The 23,161-nt window shown below is 45.1% G+C and overlaps 1 protein-coding gene across 7 annotated transcripts in view; it reads left to right on the top strand.

The window, feature by feature from the left end:
- The window catches only part of ARHGEF2 (Rho/Rac guanine nucleotide exchange factor 2), a 575,049-nt gene that overhangs the window by 477,903 nt on the left and 73,985 nt on the right, over positions 1-23,161 (top strand). For all 7 annotated transcript variants that reach the window (XM_069217923.1, XM_069217927.1, XM_069217926.1 and 4 more), the window contains 2 exons: positions 12-79; positions 8,202-8,265. In XM_069217923.1, coding sequence (XP_069074024.1) covers positions 12-79; positions 8,202-8,265 — 132 coding nt within the window. The remainder of the gene's footprint in view (positions 1-11; positions 80-8,201; positions 8,266-23,161) is intronic.

Here is a 23,161-nt window from a genome sequence, read left to right on the forward strand (position 1 = left end):
CCTTTTCCCAGCATGCAATGTCACCATACACAATCGCTGCAAGGACACGCTGGCCAACTGCACCAAGGTCAAGCAGAAGGTAAGCGGCTGTGGGAGGTTTCCCAGTGGGATTGAGAGTCGTGATGATGCGAACAGTCTTAGTTCTGTTGAATCCAGCATTCTCCTGTGAAGAGGTTTGATTTACGTCGGCATGGGAGGGCGCCTTTGTCTAGAAGGGAAGGTCGCCGGGCCCCAGCTCAGGGTACATAAAATGATCGCATGCTCGTGTTCTCCTTTGTTCCAGAGCACAGGCTGAGATTATTTTCATCATATAGAAAACAAAGTCAACGTCGCATCTTAAATTGGAGCCCTCCCCAATAGCTTCCTTCCCTTCTTTGTCGACCCTTCACCCCATTTATGTGCAGGAACTGCGCTGATCGTGTTGACAAATCAAGAAAAGGTAATGTACTTCAGTAGTCCAAAACTGAAAGCGTTTTCCTGCAGAACAAGAACTAGGCCTATAGATGTGCAATATGTCTGTTTATTACTTAATGGTGTACTTCATTTCATGTGATGCTTCACCTGTGGTGCCAGTGAACTGCAGAGCGAGACATATTACAAATACAATGTCAGTGCATGCATCTTTCACATGTGCAAGACCACTGAAATCACGCAAGTCTCTGAAAGACGATGTTTCAGTGCAATTAGCCCTTTCATGCATGTGTACACAATCCACTACGTGCCGCATAATTTGAAAAGTACAACAAAGTTCATGATCCACTTAAAGAATCGGGTGGTCACATTTTGGCTGTCGAGTACTGCATTTAGGCATTTTAGAGGTGATAGTTTTGCCCAAGTAGTGACAATATTTGAAGTGCAGAGAGGAGGGGAGACTTATGGGGGGGGTGGGGGGGGGGTGAAGTTTGATGCGACATAGAAGGAATACCTTACACAATTAAAAGAATGTAATTCCAACAGGGTGGAAAGAGTGACTTGTTTTTCGTCAAGATTTTATTTAGCTCTTTTACAAATTCGGGTTTACTTCAGTGTGCTCTAATGATCAGTTATTTTAAGAGGGTCTTAGTGTTCAGATTAATTCTGCACTTTTTATATATTTCTTTAAAGGCGTGGTGGTATTCGAATCTCACATGATAAAAATGTCATATATGTACTGTTTTGCATGGATCTTGCATAATAAGCATGTCATGCAGAATGCTGTTCTCCTGTTTCCTGTTAAATATAGGTGCTTGCACAGGCCCTATATATTAAAGGAGATTCACCATAAAACTTACGACCGTTTTAAAGCAACTGAAGGGCACGGATCTAGCTGGCGCACCATTTTTCTAAAGATTGTATTCATATCACCTTGTGTTTTTTTGCTGAGTGAAACTTGCATCTTTTTATTCATTTTGTTTTACTGTGGGATGTGAAAGACTCACGGTTAAATAACGGTGCATTCATTTTTTGTTCAGTAAAACTTCATTGAGATTTTTGAATTAAAAATAATACAAAGAACAGAGAAAAATATAATCGGTAGTATAAATATAAAGTGGTGCATAGATGGAAAGCGATTTCCAATAGCATCAATTGCAAGGTCATATGGAGAGATAATATCAGTGATGATTTGAAGAACATGAGTTGTCAAGGGCGTTTTATGTCAGACAGATTTCCAAAGAGTAGCAAAAAGGCCAAGTAATTTTGTGTGGTTTGCATCTTTGGTAATGCAGGTATATACCACAGACATGGAAACGGGGAAAGTACGGCGGTATATTGTAGGAGAGGAGGTGCCTGGGATGGAGGAGAGAGAGAAAGTGACCATGAAACAAAGCATCTGACCATGCACTGATTATTAATTAGCCTTATATAAAAGTATGCAGAGTTTTCCAAATTTTTTGGGAAACAATATTGTTTCCTAGGAGATTATTCTGGGAGGCGTGAGTGCTTCTGGGGTATGTAACCCAAATCCACCAAGTGGGGATTGAAATAGGATTATTAGATTTGGGGTATAAGAGCATAAACTTCTTTGTAACTGCTAATACAAATTCAACAGGACAAGATCTATGTCCGAGAGATTTAAAGAATGGGAAGTGGCATGCGGACCCAGAATTATCATTGGGAAGTCCAGAATTAAATTTGTGTTGAAAATGTTTTTGAGCTAGCTGGTGATTCCCCCCCCAGCTAGTGAGACTTTTGCACAGGACATTCCTGAGCTTGAATTGCTAGTGATGATCTTGTACAATCAGATGTTTCTGAACGTTTTGTTTTCTCGCCTGAGAAATATATATATGTATTTTATACAGCACTGGAATCCATATTTTATTGTGTTTTAAAATGTAAAAAATAGCAAGGCAGTAATGACTCAGAATATGTTCTATAATTTGCTTTTGCTCCATTACTTAGCCAAATCTGCTGTACAATTCCAGTGGCCTGCATATAGCGCACACCATGGGCTCATATTCCTCTTAACGCTTGGCCTTTGAGGCTTTGCACAGTGATAGAATGAGGATGCTGAAACTGTAATCTACCATGACGGTGTCAATACTGAATCTGGGCCTGGTCGCTTACACAGCACAAGCATGGGCAAAGCCAATAGCCTTGGGTTTATTGTGCTAACATGTGCAGAACCAACAGGACCAGACAAAGAGCTATACCTGTAAAGTAGTCCCTCATTCAGTTCAATCCAAGGGCTGGAGAGGACCCGGAAGAATACACCTAAACACCCAGTTGCATTAACTCTGAGAACATCCTCCTCCCCCCCTCCCCGGACTTAGTAAAGATGTGATTGACAAAGTCTCCCGCAAATTGCAGAAAGAGGCTGGTAAAAGAAAGCCATTGATTTTAACAGGTGAAACCAAAGTCCACTCCATGTGTATAGACCGCATTAGATCTCTTTGACAGCTGTGTTGTCAAACCCAAATCCAATGGGAGTGTAGCTGACCATTAGGCAAGATGGGTGCTCACTAGATCGGCTCCCGATATCTGTCTGCTGAATCCCCTACAATCCATCCATGTATCTGTCCTCCGCGACTCTCTAGCTAAGGCTGTTACGACCAGGAGTTCTGGGGATACTGAAAATGCCACTTGCTGAGGCCAGGCTGACTGGGAAGTGCTGGAGGCGAGGTGTGGCCTTACGCAGTGTGAGAGACCACGGGCTCGAGTGGGCAGACTGCACTGCCAACGATCACGGGATACTAGCCGATCTGTGCCCCCGCGGCCCTCTGCCGGTAACTGTGTGACATACCAGTGGTGAAAACGGCAGGACCAGAGAGACTACTCGGCGCTGCTGCTCCCTTGGATAACCTGCCCGGCAGAGAGGTCCTGACTGTGAGACACAATCAATGTCCCAGACAGTAGAGTAGAGCTGGTGCTAGGCTTCCCTGCAACAGAGCAACATTCTTGGCATCCCTTCTCTTCCTTAAATGGCCTCCTACTATATCCTGCACTATCCGCATGGCTAGCTGAAGATATACATTAGACACATAGAGTGAACAAATGTAGACTATTGTGTAACCCCATGTGGGCGTTGCCTGACGTACCTGGCCATAAGCAACTCCAACTGTGTATCATGAGGGGTGCCCCTGCCCTTTACATATTAATCATCCTCCATGGACTGAGGGGCACTGTGTGATCAAGTGGCGGGGAGGCTGAGGCATTGAGTCCACATTGCGACAGCTCGACAGACTTCCCAGAGATCAAAGATTCCCCGCCATAGTCGTTATTCAGGAGGAAGGTAAACCTGCTCATGAATGCTCCTCATACCGACCGATATCGCTCCTCAATGCAGAGGTTAAGATCCTAGCTAAAGTGCTGGCCTCACACTTAATAAAAGTGATTATGACGCTGGTCCATTCGAACTGATCCGGTTTCATGCCCAACTGAAGTACATCCCTTAATCTACTGCACCTCTGTGGCGTGCTGAGCCAGGCAAGTAATCTCCAGGAAAGCGCCATGGTTCTCTCACTTGACATCAAGATGGTGTTTGATACTGTGCAGTGGACCTTTGTGTTTGAAGAGTTAGCCATGCTGGGCTTCAGCCCGTACTTCCTGAAGTGGGTGGGCCTCCTATACTCTGGCCCACTAGCCCAGGTGCAAGTTAATGGGGGACGATTTCAGGTGTTCGACCTTCAAAGAGGCACACGACTGGGCTATCCCCTGTTGCTGCTAATATTTGCACTGGTGCTAGAGCTGCCCGCAGCCTGAATTCGTCAGGACCCACTGGTACACGGCCTACTGTGGACGGATGTCTTGGAAGGCAGAATATCGTTATACACAGACGATGTGTTGCTCTGTTACAGACCCATGTTTTACACTTGACAGACTAATGCAGATATTCTCATATTTTCGCTGCTACTCTGGCTATACAATATTTTGGCATAAATCCTTAATTTAGAATCTGAAGGCCCCAACGCGGAGACTACCTCATGAATATGAGGCAGTTATAGCACGAGGGGTTCCGGTACCTTGGAATTTATATCATAACTGACTCAGCACTGTTTTTTGACAAAAATTTATAGCCCCCACTCATCAGACTGAAAAGTGATGCCCGTCATCCGGTGTCCGGTGGAGGTCCCGGGTGTTATCACTCCTCGGTAGAGCCACATTATTTAAGATGAGGTCCCTACCCTATTTTTTGTATGCCTTACATACCATGCCCTATCTGGTTCACAATTCATATTTCAAGACACTTGAAGGTGAACTCCGAACGCTGCTCTGGGATGGAGGTCAAGCCTGCATAGCACTACATAAACTCACAAGCGGGTGGTATGATAGAGCGATTACCCTTCTTGACATCCAAAAGTATTACTGGGAGGCGCAACTACCATAAACAGATGGCTTTTTCAGCCATCAAATGAGCCTGCGTACCGCATGGACAGACTGAGGATGCGCCCGACGGGGCACCTCAGTGCTCTTCATGACACTAATCGAAAATACAAAATTCATAATCCGATGACTGTGGCAATACACCTTGGCACACAGCCATGAGCGCATTGGGCTGGAAAGACAAAATCACACAAACAGCACCCAAAATTGGGCTTCCTGAGGACACAATCAGATTTTGACAATGGGATCTCATTGGCCTCTCTCGGGTTGACGATCTATGGGATTGACGAGATGTCATTCCCTTTATAGACCTACAGCCAGTATACGAACAGAGGCCTTCTGATACCTACAAATAGAACATGCACTTACGCGGTGCTGCCAAAGGGAATGGAACTCCCTGAGTCCTCGTCTGTGGAGGACAAACTGCTAGATGAATTTATGCCACGCAAAGCCATATTCCTGACATATATAAAAAATTGATCAACAGTGTCCCTGATGCCCCGGTGTATCTATGGAAAAAATGGACTCATGATTTAGACGACTTAGAGGATGACAGGTGGGCAGAAGCCTTAGTGTCCCCAAGGGAGGTGGCCACATGGGTGGGGTTTCATCTTCTCCAATTAAAAATACTACACCACTGTTACTATGTGCAACACACACTATTCAAAGTGGGTAGGGCAATAGATGAAGGTTGTTGGCATGGATGTGCACAAGTTGACTCCTTTTACCACACTATATGGGACTGCCCGCTCATACAACAGTGTTGGGACTCGATTGCAAGATGTATGGGTTCCCTATGCGAAAGTGATGCTACCAACTCTGCTAAATGGTGTCTACTTAACAGCTGGGGAGAATCAGACCTCAGTTGTATGGAGCGAATATGGGTTACATTGGGGCTGGGCGTAGCCTAAAAAAACATTGCACAATTCCGGGGGCTAGACAGGTACCGTAACTGAAGAGGGATATGGACTGTTGTGTACTGGTGGAAAAGGCGGTATATGAGGACCGTGGATGTCCCCAGAAGAGGACTCAAATTTGTGGATGCTGGAATGAATATTGAGGTTATATCATTGACTTTTTAGCTCCGGACACTATGGAAAGATTTGTGTCTGAAAACTTGGGATTGAATTAAACTATTGTTCATACAGTGGGAAAAGAAGGGGCGCATGCTACTACTGATGTATGCCGAGATGTCGATTTACGACCGGGTTCTCTTTGTGTTTCTTAACATAATGTCAATAAAAAAGATTTATAAAAATAAATACATAGATCTAACCAGATCACATACCTATAACGATCTTAAATAATGAAGTAAAGGTTACATTGTGTAGGAGTTATAACTTTTCCCTTAGTGTTACTAGCCCTCAAAAGCGTGTTTTCCACCGGGGTGACATTAAAATGTTGCCAAGGGTCTTTCTATGCTCATATGGCCCATCAGCCCCAAAAGGGCCAATAGACTGACTGGTTTAAGCTGGGCTTGTGAACCATTTTGCTGCGTGACACTCATCACAGGCCAGTCTTGCCACTGAAGTGGCCATTCAACTACTTGGCAGGTGTGAGAATCAGGCCAGTGCATGTGGTACAAAGAAGGTGACATGAGAGATATAGTACATTGTGTCTTTCATGCATTGCTCATGGATGTTTTCCAGCTCATCACATGCAATGTATGCAAAACCATCATTTAACTTTTTGTTAAATTAAATGATTGAGAAATAGCAGACACGGAGAGAAGCCACCCAAGATATATGGTCGGTGACATGGGCCATCACCTTGTAAGGATTCTTTTTGCATTCTGGAGAATTCATGCATCATGTTTCACTGTTGCCATTCAGGATAAGTTCAGCTTATTGTGCTTAGAGCAAGCATGTGCCACCAAAATGGACACTAGACAGTAGAACTTTGAGGGTAAACCCTGGTAAAACAAGATCACTTTGAAAGTGCTAGGTCTCAGCTCTTCATCCTGGAATGCCGTGCAGAAATGTGTCAGTTGTGGGTGCAGATCTTACATTGTATGGTTTGGGTTAAATGCATGAACACAGTGCTGAGGGCAGATAGTTGATGAAATGGAATCTGTACAGGACTTCGAGTTGTTTGGTCTTTGCCAACAGCACTCAAGAGCTGGGAGTCCTTTGCCCTTACTCCTAAGGAAATTGGTGCAGATTTTAGGAATCCTGCTATCCATCCTACAAAGAGAAAAGACCGGGGTTCCAGGAATCCTTCTAAACATTCTACTAAGGAAATGGGCTCCGGTTCCTTGACTCTTTCTAGTGTCTTACTAAGGAAGGGAGCTTAGGTTTTAAGAATCCTTCTATCCGCCTCACCAAGGAAAGGGAGCCAGATTTTAGGAATCTCTGAACTACTAATGAAATGGGCTTGAGTTCTGAGTCACTCTGCCCGTCTCACTATGGAAATGGCTTCAGGTTTAAGGAATCCTTCTATACATTCTACTACGGAAATGGGCTCCGGATCTATGAATTTGTCTGTCATCTTACTAAGGAAATGAGGCTCTGGTTCTAACAATATTTCCATCCCTCCTTCTAGGGAAATAGTCTTAGATTCTAGGAATAATCCTACTTGTCCTACTAAAGAAATGGGTTTGGTTCTATGAATCAGTCTTTCTGCCTTCTAAGGAAATGGTTTCGGGCTCTAGGAATCTTTCCATCCATTTTACTTAGGAAGTGGGTTCAGATTTTAGGAATCCTTCTGTCTATCATTCTAAACAAAATGCTTCTGGGTCAAGGAATCAGTCTGTCCATCCTCCTAAGAAATTGGCACTAAGGTTCCAGAAATGCTTCCATCCCTCCTACTGAGGAAATGAGATCAGTTTCTAGGAATGTATCTGCCCATCATACTAAACAAATGTTTGTGCTCTAGGAATCCTTGTATCCATCCTGCTGAGAGGTACCCCGCTTTTAGGAATCCATCCATTCTCTCAGGAAAATGGGCTCTAGCTCTATGTTGGGCTAATAAATCCCTTTGCCAAATGCAGAAAAATGCAATAGTACATCAACGACAGGTGAGACCCTATAATAGTAATGATAGCAATGAAAAAACTTGCAAGCAGGAAAACAGAGGTAGAAAAAGGAGAGAACTACAAGGGAATGGTGTAGGTTAGCCCAGATCTCCCAACATACTCCCCTGTGATGGCACAAACGCTGTCGGATTCCAGCCCGAGAATCTTGCTCCAGAGATCAATTTAAGGTGATCCCCAGAGATCACACCTCCCTGGATGGTGTCCTCCGCCTAACAGCTCATGGCCTCTCAGCGGCTGGGCAGACGTGACTGGGAGGAGGTCAGAGATGGCACTGATGTAGGAAATAAGTGTGCAGTTCTATATTCTTTTGTTATTTAGTTGTGCCTCGTGGCTTGATATGCAACGTTTTTCGTTTTTCTTTTCTCAGGTGCAGAAGGCAGCGCTTCAAAAGAACAACTCTGCACTTCAGACAGTCTCCCTGCGGAACAAAAGTGAGTGTGAATCCTATTGAGTGGTATTTTGTTGGATTTGTGGAAAGCGCTCGTGCTTTTCGCAGCAAAGAACTGCAAGGGTGCCACAACATGTCAACTTTGTGTTTCCCTTATGTGTTCTGCTTGCCTGTATCCACGCCCTTTGGCCAGTGTTTCTGCTAGAGCAAGCAAGCACCTGGTGACAGAACGTTGGACAAGATAGAAAAGTACACCTGCCACAAAGGCACTCATTTTGAGTATTTTTGGAAAACAAATGTGGCCAAAAAGTGATTTTCCACCTGAATCAGTATCCTATGATAAGTGATATCACTGCAATCAAGGTTTTCCAAGGGCACGTTTTGTCAGGTGATGGAATATGTTCACAGAAAACAACCAGGTTCTGGGAATTACAGGCAATAAATCGCATGGAAACCCCACTTTCCTCAGCGATTCCATGTTCCATTGGGTCAGCTGATAATAGTGCACCCAGAAATTCTGATATTGAAGGGTTCGATACATTTCCAGGTATAGTTTTAGTCCATCAGGGTTCTCACAAAGCAGCACTGAGACCTTTATTTTGTAGTTGGGGCTGCTGTAGCCTCTCTGATCTTTTGAGGTACTCTCCAGTCTGGTTTCTTTAATATTTTTAATTGTGAGAGTCCTTTCTGCTGAGTGGCAGTGGCATTTGATTTGTGGTTCATATCGTGCTCATGAAGGAAACCATCTCCGCATACGTTTTCGTATGAGTGGTTTAAGGTCTTATTTCTCATACTGTTGTGAAATATGTTTTGGTGGAACCCAATGGCTGCTTCAAGCAGTTGATCCCTGCCACCATGGAAGGTCTAAACTCTCCTGTGTTTTTGGAAATACTTTGAAGGTCTCGAAAGGGTGCAAATAGGGAGGAAGGACTGTTATCGGTCACGATTAGGCTTCCAGAATAATTCCACCCTGAGGTCACACTTCAGTTTTTTTGATTTTGGAGTTTTCTCACCAGAGCGTTGGTCACCTTTAACCCTTTACAGTAAACTGGGGGCTCCCCTTCTCGGTGCTTTTCACTATTAAACTAGTTAATGCAGTTAATTGTTTAGAGATGGGTCTGTTCCCTCAAAGCTCGGGCACACCATCTTCACCTCTAGCCCCCTGAGAGTAATCGGACCTCTCCTGTGCTGGTTTGAGTCCTTTTTGAGCAACTTTCTTGACTTAACTAGTGAAGATATTCCTGCACCTCACCTCAGTTACCATTATCACCTGTGCTGTGCCCGGGGTCGAGCCTGTTTACAATTGTATTTTACTCCAGCCTGTTTGTACTTCACAACATCGTTGCTAGTTGTCAACAATGGTATATAGTATGTGCCCCAATGCTAACAGATATGGGATGGCTCTGGTCACATGGTAGACTGTCTAAATCAGTTTCATATCTGGATCCGAGCTAACAAAATATTCCTAAATCCTTAAAAAAAAATACATCAACAATCCTACTGGCCCAGAGTATCAATCCTCTTTCATCTCAAGTGGGTAACGACTATGGGCAACCCGCACCTAGCACCATCAGCATGAAATGTTAGTGTCTCTTTGCCCAGTGACCTTGTATTGGTCCATCTAGTCAACACGGCCCAGTCAACTGCTTTCCAACCCCACAGCTTCTCCAGAGGATCTTCCTATTCCTACGGACACAGCAGAAGAGTGTGCTCGTCCTGACAGTGGTGATGGTCGGTCTCGCCTACTGTAATGCATTCTTGGACCTCCCTACCAAGCCCATTCACGGATATGTTGCCTACGTCATATCTAGATAAAAACCTTCACATCAACCATTAGGATGTCCACACTGGTTGGCAAATTAAAGAGTGAAGGTCAAGGGACTCGTCATCCCCAATAAGGCTTTAAATGAGTACACCTCAGACTACTCAAAACTGTCCCATCTGTTAACTTATCGCATGCCGAAGGTCAGCTGAAAATATCCCTTAGAGACCCTACAGTAGTAGAGTGAGACACCGATAGTCCATCTCACTAGTGCTCCCTCCGAAAGTATATCTGTGTGAAGCGGACTGCAGGAAGTTTGAACACATACATCCTCATTCCTCATAGTGTGCAGATATTAATGGCTGTTTGACCAGCAGACATTTTCTCCTTCTCCCTAGCCCCCCTTTTTGTTTTATGAAGTCTTTCCCCTAGCACAATGCTGTAAAGAGATCATCCAAGACCACGTTTTTACACATATCCAAAATAAAGCTACGCTGTTAAACAGATGTGTTTAAAATCCGTGGGAAAGCAGAATGGCTCGTTCTCTTTCTTTTTCTTTTGGCTTGAATGTTGGCCATAGGTGAAGTCAGATGCTCATTGTGACATCATGGGTAATCCCATAATGCCTCATTATGAGACCGCCATTTTTTCCCTCGTGGTTTTCATAAGGGACTGGCCTGGAATTAGAGCTTAGTGGCAGAAACTTAAACAGGCATTGCAGAAAACTGGACCTTAGATTTTGCCAGACATGGGAGTTTGCAGGACATGTTGGCTCTGGTTATAAATCTGGGCGCTGCCACGGTTATGCTGCCAGCACATCCAGGTTCGCAACACCAGTTCGATGGATGACATGCCAGTGCAGGAATTACCTACTGTCAGAGAATGGGAAAACAGCTCCATGTGAGGTCCTTGGTGCTGAGCAGCAAAAGCTCTTCGCACCTCGACAAATGTTATTCATGCTGTCAGTCCAAAACAATGGAATCTCTGGTGTGGGTAAGATATTAAGCGTTAATACTCGGGATAGTACTCACTATAATGCTATGAACATTACTGCAACTCTCTAACTTTACACTACGTATGCCCTTCTCCAGTGTAACTCATTCCTTTTTGTTTCTCACCCCCGGAGTTACGTGTACCCTTGTTATCAGTAACTCTTTTGTGGGGGAGACAAATCCAGCACATTTACCGGGCCACTCATAACGAGGGCCTTGGGGATATCATTTATTCTGAAGTACAGATTTGGTTTTTCCATACAAGTGGCCAACAAAAACACTTATTTCACTTAAGGATTCAGTATTTGATAACATCTACACGTCGTTGCAATGTTCGAAAATAGTAATAGAGCTTGACTTACATCTCGAGGAACAGCTGAAGGGTTCAAAACCTTCACATGCGCACCAGGTTGCCGTTTTGTTTCATGGTGTTGGTGTAGATGGGATCTGAGCCTCTGCAGAGATTTAAAAGTAGCTGCAATTGTGTGTGTGACTCCCGAGCTTTGACATGATCAGTCTGTGGAGAAAGCACCTACCTGCCAAGAGGCAGGACAGCTCTATCGCTTTGGTGACAAATGCGCAGATTAATCTGAAAAGGACCACAATGTCTTCACAGTACAAGGTGACATTGCCTTTTTTCATAGTGCATGAGAAGTGCTTTTGATTTGGGCTGAAGGGTTTTGCTTTAGGACAAACTCCAATAGCATGCACTGTATTGAGTCATTATGCTGGATTGTGTATACAGTAAATCCAGAAATAGGCAATATTAACATGTGCAGCAATCATTTGACGAGAACAATTGCAAGATCACTCATGGTAACTCATGGTAATACACAATGATCAGTTCTAGTCCTCTTCTTTAAAGCATAAGGTTTAATCTTTCTACTCTGACTCTTTGGCTCTGCTCTTTTATTCATTATTTACGCATTTTGCAGCTACGTTTTTCATATATTTCAGTCTCTATAGTTCTTTATTCATGTTTTTGGTAAGATTAATTTATTGTGAGCTGCGGGTACTATGGCATTGAGCATATATTGCTAACAGCATAACTTTTTTTTCTTGACTTGGTGGACTGGTCTCTGACTGCCAATAATAAATCACAGCATGGCGTTGTCTGTTCGTCATAGGCACAGTGTACCCAGGGGTTCTACTTTAAAGTTTTTGGAGAATAACTCATTGAACATTTGAGAAAGTTGGAGTGTATTGGGTAGTATTTAAAGAACAACATAGTTTTTGAGATGGAGCAGGTGTCCGTGGTGGGCATGGCTACAAGTCAGGAATTTAATGACTCTGTTAAATTAGCCAAGTAGCCTATGGCAGTTCTGTAGGTGGCCACTGGACAGGTGGCAAGATGCTAAGGTTTGAGGTAGGGAACGGGTGACTGAGGGTTGATGATAATTAGGACTTCTGATTGAGAAATGTTGCTTGAGTTGCTGATATTAGATTTGTGGATGATGACTCTGACGCAGGCGTTCCAGTGGTTCTGTCAAAGAGTTTGATGAAATATTCTCCAGCACAATGTAAGGTAATGAAGTGGACAACAAAGGCTTCAGTCAGATATCTACCACAAAGAAACAGTATAATTTAGTAACGGTGAGATCATAGATGAAGTGTGCAAGTAGGCTAGGTGCTGTACATTAGTCAGGACGAGCTGAAATCGACATTAATGAAAAGGACGGCATTTAACGTGAATATCCTTGCAGTTGGAAAATATCACATCAGTGTCCGCTAAGAACCCATTGGGGTCAGAGGGTTGTGGATGAAGATCAGGGTTGTTCCTGAAATTGGCTAAAGCATCTGCTAGGATGGAGCCATGTAAATGTTTTAGAGAGCACAGAGTCTACAGGGTGGAGTTCATGAAAATTGGCTGACACATTCTCGGTAGGGTCGAAAGAGAGGATAGTGGGATGTGTGTAGTACGCTTAGTGTACAGTGATGCGATTAGGACTTTAAACTATTGTGGGAAGAGTCGGTAAGCAATCAAATGAAAGGCCAGTGAGGAGTTATAGTACCTTGGGGAGGTGGGTAGATTCATTCCACTTGAGCTTCCAAGGTGATGTGGTTGAGGAGACCCAATGCAGAACAGCTGGAGAAGGGTCCCTATTGCAGAAGTGCTGAGGGTGATGTTATAATCATAGGTATGCCAGAAGCCACTGTGGTGAGGAAGCGATTCCCCCAGTGCAGAGGAGAGATGTCCTCAATGCAAGGGTGGAGAGTTCATTTTAATGCTGAGGGATAGATGAGAGACGTCCTCAGTACAGAGATGAGTGTGTTGTGTCCTTAATGCACAGGTGCAGAGGGAGCGGAGTACTTAACGTGGGGTATAGAGGGTACATGTCAATGCAGGGATATACAGGGAGAGAGGCCTCCTTGCAGGGGAATTTTAGTAGATTTGTCCGCAGGTCAGAGGTGTAGAGAGTACTGTAGGGTACTGAGTGCTGTGGGGTAGAGGGAGATATGTCCTAAAGGCAGGGGTGTAAAGAGGCAGGTGCATCAGTGAAGGGTTTAGGAGGAGGGGTGCCTTAGTGCAAAGGTGTAGCGGGAGAGATGCATCAGTGTAGGGGTGTAGAGGAAGGGATACCCCATTGCAAGAGTGTAGAGCAGTGGTCTCCAAACTTTGTAATGCCGCCCCCCAGTTGAAAAATAAAAATCATTGCTCCCCCTCAGAATTTTTCACAAATATTTTATAAAGATGGCAATGTTTAAATATGTCTAGATGTATTTAAACATTGCAGTTAAATTCTGTTACCTTTTGCAATAAAATGTTTCTGCTTAAAACAAAACACTGTTCTCTGTGTAAAGCTTCTTTTGGCCAGAGTCTGGTGCCCCCCTGGGATCACTTGAGACCCCCAGTTTGAAGACCCCTGGTGTAGAGGGCGAGAAGCCTCAGGGTAAGAGTGCGGAGAGGGAGACCCCTCAGTGTCAGGGTGTGGGGGGGGACGCCTCAGTGCAAGGGTGCAGAGGAAGAGGTCCCTGAGCATGGGGTACGTCTTTAAATCAGAGGTATAGAGAGCGATGTACTCAGTGCTGAGGTGAAGAGAGAAAGATATCAGAAACATAGTTATTAAGTAAAATATGCCTCACTTGAGGGATGTGAGAGAGCCATGCCTCGGTGTAGGAGTGCAGAGGGAGCCATGCCTCGGTGTAGGAGTGCAGAGGGAGAGATGCCTCGGTGTAGGAGTGCAGAGGGAGAGATGCCTCGGTGTAGGAGTGCAGAGGGAGCGATGCCTCGGTGTAGGAGTGCAGAGGGAGCGATGCCTCGGTGTAGGAGTGCAGAGGGAGCGATGCCTCGGTGTAGGAGTGCAGAGGGAGCCATGCCTCGGTGTAGGAGTGCAGAGGGAGCCATGCCTCGGTGTAGGAGTGCAGAGGGAGCGATGCCTCGGTGTAGGAGTGCAGAGGGAGCGATGCCTCGGTGTAGGAGTGCAGAGGGAGCGATGCCTCGGTGTAGGAGTGCAGAGGGAGCGATGCCTCGGTGTAGGAGTGCAGAGGGAGCCATGCCTCGGTGTAGGAGTGCAGAGGGAGCCATGCCTCGGTGTAGGAGTGCAGAGGGAGCCATGCCTCGGTGTAGGAGTGCAGAGGGAGAGATGCCTCGGTGTAGGAGTGCAGAGGGAGCCATGCCTCGGTGTAGGAGTGCAGAGGGAGCCATGCCTCGGTGTAGGAGTGCAGAGGGAGAGATGCCTCGGTGTAGGAGTGCAGAGGGAGCCATGCCTCGGTGTAGGAGTGCAGAGGGAGCCATGCCTCGGTGTAGGAGTGCAGAGGGAGCGATGCCTCGGTGTAGGAGTGCAGAGGGAGCGATGCCTCGGTGTAGGAGTGCAGAGGGAGCGATGCCTCGGTGTAGGAGTGCAGAGGGAGCGATGCCTCGGTGTAGGAGTGCAGAGGGAGCGATGCCTCGGTGTAGGAGTGCAGAGGGAGAGATGCCTCAGTTTTGGAGTGCAGAGGGAGAGATGCCTCGGTGTAGGAGTGCAGAGGGAGAGATGCCTCGGTGTAGGAGTGCAGAGGGAGAGATGTCTCAGGGTTTAGGTGCAGAGAGAGAGGTGTCAGTGTAGGAGTACAGAAGAAGAGATCTCTCGGTGTGGGGGAGAGATGTCTCAGCGTTAAGGTGCAGAGAGAGGTGTCAGTGTAGGAGTACAGAGGAGAGATGCCTCAGTGTTGGAGTGCAGAGGGTTAGATGTCTCAGGGTTTAGGTGCAGAGGGAGGGGTGTCAGTGTAGGAGTACAGATGGAGAGATGCCTCAGTGCAGAGGGAGAGATGTCTTAGGGTTTGGTGCAGAGGGAGAGGTGTTAGTGTAGGAGTACATAGAGAGATGTCTCGGTGTAGGGGTGTGGGGGAGAGATGTCTCAGGGTTTAGGTGCAGAGGGAGAGGTGTCAGTGTAGGAGTACAGATGGAGAGATGCCTCAGTGTAGAGGGAGCGATGTCTCGGGGTTTAGGTGCAGAGAGAGAGGTGTCAGTGTAGGAGTACGGAAGGAGAGATGTCTCAGTGTAGGGGTGTGGAGGGAGAGATGTCTCAGGGTTTAGCTGCAGAGAGAGAGGTGTCAGTGTAGGAGTATGGAAGGAGAGATCTCTCAGTGTAGGGGTGTGGAGGGAGATATGTCTCAGGGTTTAGGTGCAGATAGAGGTGTCAGTGTAGGAGTACAGATGGAGAGATGCCTCAGTGTAGAGGGTGAGATGTCTTAGGGTTTAGGTGCAGAGGGAGGGGTGTCAGTGTAGGAGTACAGATGGAGAGATGCCTCAGTGTAGAGGGTGAGATGTCTCAGGGTTTAGCTGCAGAGAGAGAGGTGTCAGTGTAGGAGTACAGAGGAGAGATGCCTCAGTGCAGAGGGAGAGATGTCTTAGGGTTTAGGTGCAGAGGGAGGGGTGTCAGTGTAGGAGTACAGATGGAGAGATGCCTCAGTGCAGAGGGTGAGATGTCTCAGGGTTTAGGTGCAGAGGGAGAGGTGTCAGTGTAGGAGTACAGAGGAGAGATGCCTCAGTGTAGGAGTACAGAGAGAGGTGTCAGTGTAGGAGTACGGAAGGAGAGATGTCTCAGTGTAGGGGTGTGGAGGGAGAGATGTCTCAGGGTTTAGCTGCAGAGAGAGAGGTGTCAGTGTAGGAGTATGGAAGGAGAGATCTCTCAGTGTAGGGGTGTGGAGGGAGATATGTCTCAGGGTTTAGGTGCAGAGGGAGGGGTGTCAGTGTAGGAGTACAGATGGAGAGATGCCTCAGTGCAGAGGGTGAGATGTCTCAGGGTTTAGGTGCAGAGGGAGAGGTGTCAGTGTAGGAGTACAGAGGAGAGATGCCTCAGTGTAGGAGTACAGAGAGAGATGTCCAGTGTAAGGGCATTGGGTGAGATGAGTCCTTGATTCGGCGGTATAGATGGAAAGACACTCAGCGTGGCAGTGCCGTCGGTGACGTTTCTCTAAGGCAGAGGTGTAGGGTGAGCAACAGAGGTGCCCTGAATACAGAAACGCGTCACTGGTGCAGAGGGAAAATGCTCTTAATTAAGCATGCGATGCTTTTGGGGCAATCTCCGTTTCTTCATTTCTGCCCCCTGTCCAGATTGAAGCTTTCTAAATGACTCTTCTTGTCTCGGAGGGGTCATGTGAGGGGATTTCCTCTCCGCTCCGAGCTGGCTCTGCAAGCAGGAAGAGCTGAGGCCGTCATCAGCTTTCTATATCTGTCTGCCCACCCGTCTGGTGCGAGTGCACAGCGGCCTCAGGAAACCCCGAACAAGTCTCTGCACTTCACACCCCGGGTATGAACGCCGGCGTGCAGAGGGATAGGGGTTCAGGCAGTCAGAGGGTGCTTTCCTGCAGCCGAGCCCGTTGCATGCCCTTCTCTTGTCTGTGTTGAACACTCGTTACACTGGATGTATCGGGCTAAATCCGCGCCTTGTCGACACCCAAATATAAGCTGTTTTTTCAAAGATGCAATTCCAGACTGTACCATTAGGTGGTAGAATAATGCACATCATCTGAATCTATGTTTTTACCTCCATTTTGTATTGGCATTTCAAATATAACACAGGATATGTTTATCATATAAATAACGTACATGAAATCATTGTTTAAATGCGAAATAATAAGTGCAGGTTCTCATTAACATGAGCTAGTAGTGTGGTGGGTGGGGCAAGGGCGGGGCTAAGAGCAAGACAGGAGGATACTTTATGGCTTATATACCAGTTGCAGCACATACCAAGACACATGAGAAATGTGTTTAAATAAAACAAGTTAACTCGTTACACAAAATGAAAGGGAAACACAATTATATTTTAACATCATTTCTTTTGTTTTGTAATATTTGCAACTTCTTAATGCCATACTTTTGCTGTCGTTTTGTAGGGTGACCAGATTTTGAGGAGCAAAAACCGGGACAGGTCAGGCATAAAAGGAGGACTAACGACTTTACACTCACTTTTATATCTGGCATGTCCCTTTTTTTTGCATAGCTTTGTGAATGTGTGCCTACACGTGAGTGTGTATATAAAAATATATACACACACATTTAGAAGACTATACATATAAAATTAGCTATGGCTTGACCTCCCACCCTGCATCCCCAACCCGCTCCCCACCTACCTCTCTCTGCCCCCCCACTCCGTCTCTCTGCTGGGAGCAGACAGGGGACTGTGTTGCCTCACAGTAACAGCTAAAATATTTTAATTATTGCATACTCTGTAAGCGTCTGTTAAAGGAGAGCATACCTTGAATTTATGCTTCCCTAGATAATCTGACCTTTGTCCCAAAAACCGGGACATTTACGTAATAATTTGACCTTTGTCCCAAAAACCGGGACATTTGTTTAAAATTAAGGGAAGCTTCAGGACACTGGGACAGTCCTCTAAAAACCGGGACTGTCCGGGGAAATCCGTGACGTCTGGTCACCCTATCGTTTTGCACAATACTATATATTCTTGAGCACACACACAAATAAACAAGCAAAAACGCATACCCAAAGCATTCCACACAGTCCTCCTTCAAGTGTCCCGATTCTCTTCCTCCTTCATTCACTTTTCTCTCACAGAAAAACACACAGTACAAGAAGGCAAACACACATACCTTAGCAGACCCTCGTTCTAAAAGACTGAGGGATTAAAGCCATATTAAACTTCTTTCCTCCCATGGCTTTCTTGGTTGTTGCTGTCAGCGGGGCTCCCTCCTTTCCTGTTTTTGCACATATGTACACAGTACTGTGAACAGGATGGACAGCACAGGGCCTGAATGGACCCTGTTCAAACACAGCATGATAGTGAATACCCAGACATTTTGCACATACTCCCTGCTGAATAGCTCAGCGGGGTCTGCTCAGGGCTACAGAAGCACCTTGCAGTCAGAGGCAGCTTCAACTCTTGACAGCCTAGTGCTCACCAGCAATAGCAGCTAATGAGCCTACCTTTCATGAGCACCGGTACTCTACTTGGCAACAGAGAAGTGCCCGACACTCAGTACCTGCGACTACCGGCCCATTTAAGGCACTGCATAAAGCACAAATGATATATTTGAAGATTAATCGAACAAAGAAAGGGAAGAACAAAGAACATTCAAGTATGTCACTCACATGTATATGAGATCAATCACCTCAACATATCTTTTGAATATATCAAATAACACTTAAGTGAATAAAACTTCCAGGATAGCTATATTCCTAAATATATATGAGGAGCAAAGTAAAAACTGTTGTAATTCCAGAAAAGGGCCCCAAATACAATCAAATTGTTCCAAGTTATCATTTAGGTTATAAATTATTTTCTCACATTTTGCCACTTCATACATATCTTCAGGCCAGGATTGAATTGGGGGGGAGTATATTTGTCGTCCAAAAATGTAGTATATTGTCTCTAGCAAGACCCAAGACGAAGGGCTCTGGAAGGCCATTTAGAAGTGTGTCCATGGGATTTGCGTCTGACATCATGTAAAAGTGGCAATGGTGCCTATAAGGAAAAGCTTATCGGAGAGCAGTCATTCAAATTTTTCTCAATCTGAACCCAAAAAGTATAATTTTTTTGACATTCCCACTATATATGAACAATATCATAATCAGGTTCCTGGCATCTCCAACAGAGGGAGTCGGGCTAATTTTGGCTAGCTATAACCTAGAGGTTTACTAGTGCCTGTGATGCAGTGTTTTAAAATAACTGAATTTAAGGCAGGAATCTCTCAGCCCCCTGTTATAATTTTCCAGTAAGGTGTCCCAACCCTCGTCTGATAATTGTATATTTAGTCGTGAAGATTACCACTGTTGTAATGAGAAAGAGGTGTCAGTAGAGAGAGAATATTCAATTAAGATATTATATAAAGCAGAGACAATTCCCTTGTAATTCTTCCATGTGTGTGTATAATATGTAATTGGGAATATGAAGGATATGTTTTGAGTTTTCGTCATTATTGTTGAAAGGGCACGATTATGTGAAGTCTTGAGTTTATGTGCCTTCTTCTCAGCTAATTGTGATGAATGGAGTGTTAAGTTGTTGTGCAATCCAGTAGTTTGCTAAATGAGGTAAACATAGACGCCTTTTCGCTGAAGATTAATGTAATTTTGAGCCCTTTAAATGGGGCCTTTCTCCCCCACAAACAAACTATGAAATGAGCATTTGAATCTAGAATAGTGTCAAGCTTCACAACTGTTACTGCAGGTGACTTGTTTCTCTTTACACTCCCTGTGTCATTGGGTTGTTTGACTTATGGCTGCACCACAAAAGGCATGTCACCAAGCTAGCAAACATTCACTCATGTTTGGGGTTATGATGTCCTCAGTGCTATTCCAGATCACATGCATCCATCAATCTTAACGAGATGCTAAGACTCCAGCAGTTACCCAAGTTCTCAGCTCTATGGTGCCATATCACAAGTCGAGAGTAATGGTGCACATCACCAATATATGTCCAGTGTTCAAGGTGTCCCTTATGGAAAACAAAAAATTAAAGGAATATATTTTGCAGAGTTGTAATTGACCATTGTTTGGAGTCTTATCTCTCGCTTTACTCTCTCTCTTTTTATGAAAAAATATATATGTATCAGTTTCATTTTGTGGCCCTGGTATATCCATCCAGGTCAGTACAGTTAAGCGCACAGGCCCTTCAATTAAGGGCACTGCCATTGCTATGTGGGCCGGTTAAGCACTGTCCTGAAGAAGCTACAAACAAATCTCTTGATGTTGCAGCAGGAGTACAGCAACACACAGTTGGAATTCGCCATCCTACTACTGGACTAGTTTGGAAAAGGATTCTATTGGTTCTCTCAATTAATTTCATGGATTGGAAAATGCTGTCACTGGTACCTCATCTCTGATTGGCTGTATTTACATAGGGCTCACTACAGCTATTGCTTGGAACCAGTGGACCAACAACGTGGTTGTTCTTCTGTGCAGATGTTCTTAAAATATTTTTCTTTCTTGGGTTGTGGCCATGTGCTGAAATTCTTCATTAAAGCATCTCTATTGGAGTTTGGTGTGTAGTTATAATTCACAGCGTAGATCAGAATACTAAAATGTTTTGGGTGCATGTGCTTATAATGAGACCCTGCTTTCTAATGAAACCCATTCATGCACAAAAAACGAATAGCTATGTTCTGTCTAGGAATATACTCAGAACATAAGCCACAGTTCTAGACACTGAAATCCAGATATACGACTCGTAGTTTTGTGACTCATTTGTGAGCCGCAAATTACGAGTCACAAAACCATATGTAGAATGGGGTCACAAATGACCTACCTCATTATCATTCATTAGGTAGGTCCCAATTTGCGATTCCATTGGGAATGACTGCACTAACAGTGATGGTGGCCTGCTGGGGACAGTAGACCACCATGTCTCACTGCTTTTAAATAAAGCATTTTTTTTGTGGGAAATGCAGCCTGTTTTTCTTAAAGGAAAACTGGATGCATTTCATAAACAAAAATGAAAAGTTTTCTTTTCATTTCTTCAGAGCAGGCAGTCGTCCGTTGGACCACTGCCTGCTCTGAAAAAATATTTCCGCTAGTATTCACAAAGGGGAAGGGCCTCCCAGAGGGACCCCTTCCCGTTTCCAAATGGGTTAGCACCAGTTTGAAGTCTGTGTTAACTGCGATTGTTTTGTGACCGCATTCACGGTCCCAAATCAATCCTACATCGCACTGTGACTCGCAATTAAGAAGTGAACGCCCCTTCCTAATTGTGACTCGCAAACCTATTTTGTGATTCGGTAAATAGATTACCAAATCAGAAAATAAGGTCTTCACTGCCCAAATGCTTTTTTCTTGTCGCATATGGCCCGATTCTGCGAATCATACAATCCTGGCTGAGAGCATGAAACAGTTCTGGCCAGAGAGTGTAATCTGAAGAAAAGACAGTTCAAGAAGAGAGAGCACTTGGAACAAGAGACACTCCTCACTGGAGAGCATCTGCGGAACAAGCAACAGCCTTTGTTGGAGATTATCTTTGGCCCAAGAAACAGTACCACACTGAGTGTTACTGACAAGAGACTGCCCCAGACCAAGCATGTCCTCTGAAAAAGACAATCCTGGAAGTAGAGTGAACTCAGAACAAGACACAGTTCTTGACGGAGAGTGTATTTGGAGCAAGAGACAGCCCTAAATGGACAGTGTACTAAACAATGGAGAGTCTTGGGCAGAGTGTATAATACAGTTCTCTACAGAAATCGTATTTAAAACAAGATACTGTCCTTGGAGGAGAGTGTGTTCAGAATAAGAGACACTCTGAAGCAGAATATACTCCACACAATCCGAGATCTTGGTGCAGACTGTAGTTGAAAGAAGAGACTGTCTTGGACTGAGTGTGCATTCAGCACAAGAGGCAGTCCCAGATGTGTAGTGTACTCATAACAAGAGACACTCAAGGCAGGCAACTTTTCACTGAACAAGCCACAGTCCTCATTGAAGAGAGCTGTAGGAGCAAGAAAACTGCTATAGACTTAGAGGCAGCCCTAGTGAGGCAGATTCCTCCAACCAGCCGTTGGTCCTAGATGCAGAGTGTAGAACGCAACAAGAGACAGTCCTAGAAGAAGAAAATACTCCATAACAATAATCTGTCACAGTTTCTGGTGGGTCTGATCAGGACTTTGGTTGGGACACCCCTTGACGTCACCGAATATCCTAAAGAGGTAGTGTGCTGGGGCAGAAGAGCAGCTAAAGGCATACACGAAAACGACAGCACAACAAAGAGGAAAGTAAAAGCAGAGCAACCCTTGTGTTAACAAATAGGAAACGGATTACTAATGGACAAACATGCTGGGGATGTACACAGAGTAGGGTGCAGAACCTCCCACAGTGACAGGGAATGTCAATGCCTCTGTGCAGTTTGCTCTTACAGATAGTCACCCTGCCAGCCCCATAGAAAGGAGGCAGCAGAAGTGATTCTGTCTCTGGACCATAGAGCACAAACAAGGATAGTACTTACATACACACGACAAGCTCTTGTGGGTCCAGCTGGAAACACAGTGGCGATAACTGAGAAAACAGCAATAGCACACTGTCACTGTTAGGCACGAAAGACAACGTATAACACTGGACCAGGATGGGGGCTGGAATTGCCTCCTGGAAACCAGGAGACAACCCCAGTACAAAGGAGGACACTTATTCACTGGTGAAGACTGATACAACACTTACCAGACACAAATAACCAAGAAGAAACGGAAACAGAAGGGAACAAACAAAGAGGCAGAGGCAAGAACTGGGAACAGGCTCAGGCTGAAACAAAGGCAGGACTAGGACTGGAAAACAGGACGCTAAATTCTGGCTGGAACAAACAGAGATACGACTGGGAAACTGAGAGCAGGCTCTGGCTGGAACACGCAAGGACAGGGCTGGAAAACAGGGAGTAGGAAACAGCAGTAAACAGGACTGAGAAACAGAGAGCAGGTTCAGGCTGAAACAAGGCAGGAGCAGGGCAGAGAAACAGGGAGCAGGCTCTGGAAGAATCAAACGGGTACAAGGCTCAGAGACAGGAAGCGGACTCTGGCTGGAACAATCAGGAGCAGGGCAGAGAAACAGGAAACATGATCAAGCTGGAACAGATCAGGAACAAAACTGGAACACCATCCAATAAGGGGTCTGTAACACAAAGGAATCGAAGTCCAATGCACGGCAGGGATCTTTAGGAAATGGCAGCTTATAAGAAGTTCCAAGCTGGGCTGCACAGGAGAGGTTTCAGCTGTGTGTAATTTCAGACACTTGCAAGTCCTGGAGGAGAGGATCCGGTGAAAAGGAGCAACTG

This window comes from Pleurodeles waltl, chromosome 12 (genome assembly GCF_031143425.1).
Source record: "Pleurodeles waltl isolate 20211129_DDA chromosome 12, aPleWal1.hap1.20221129, whole genome shotgun sequence".
Classification (NCBI taxonomy): Eukaryota; Metazoa; Chordata; class Amphibia; order Caudata; family Salamandridae; genus Pleurodeles; species Pleurodeles waltl.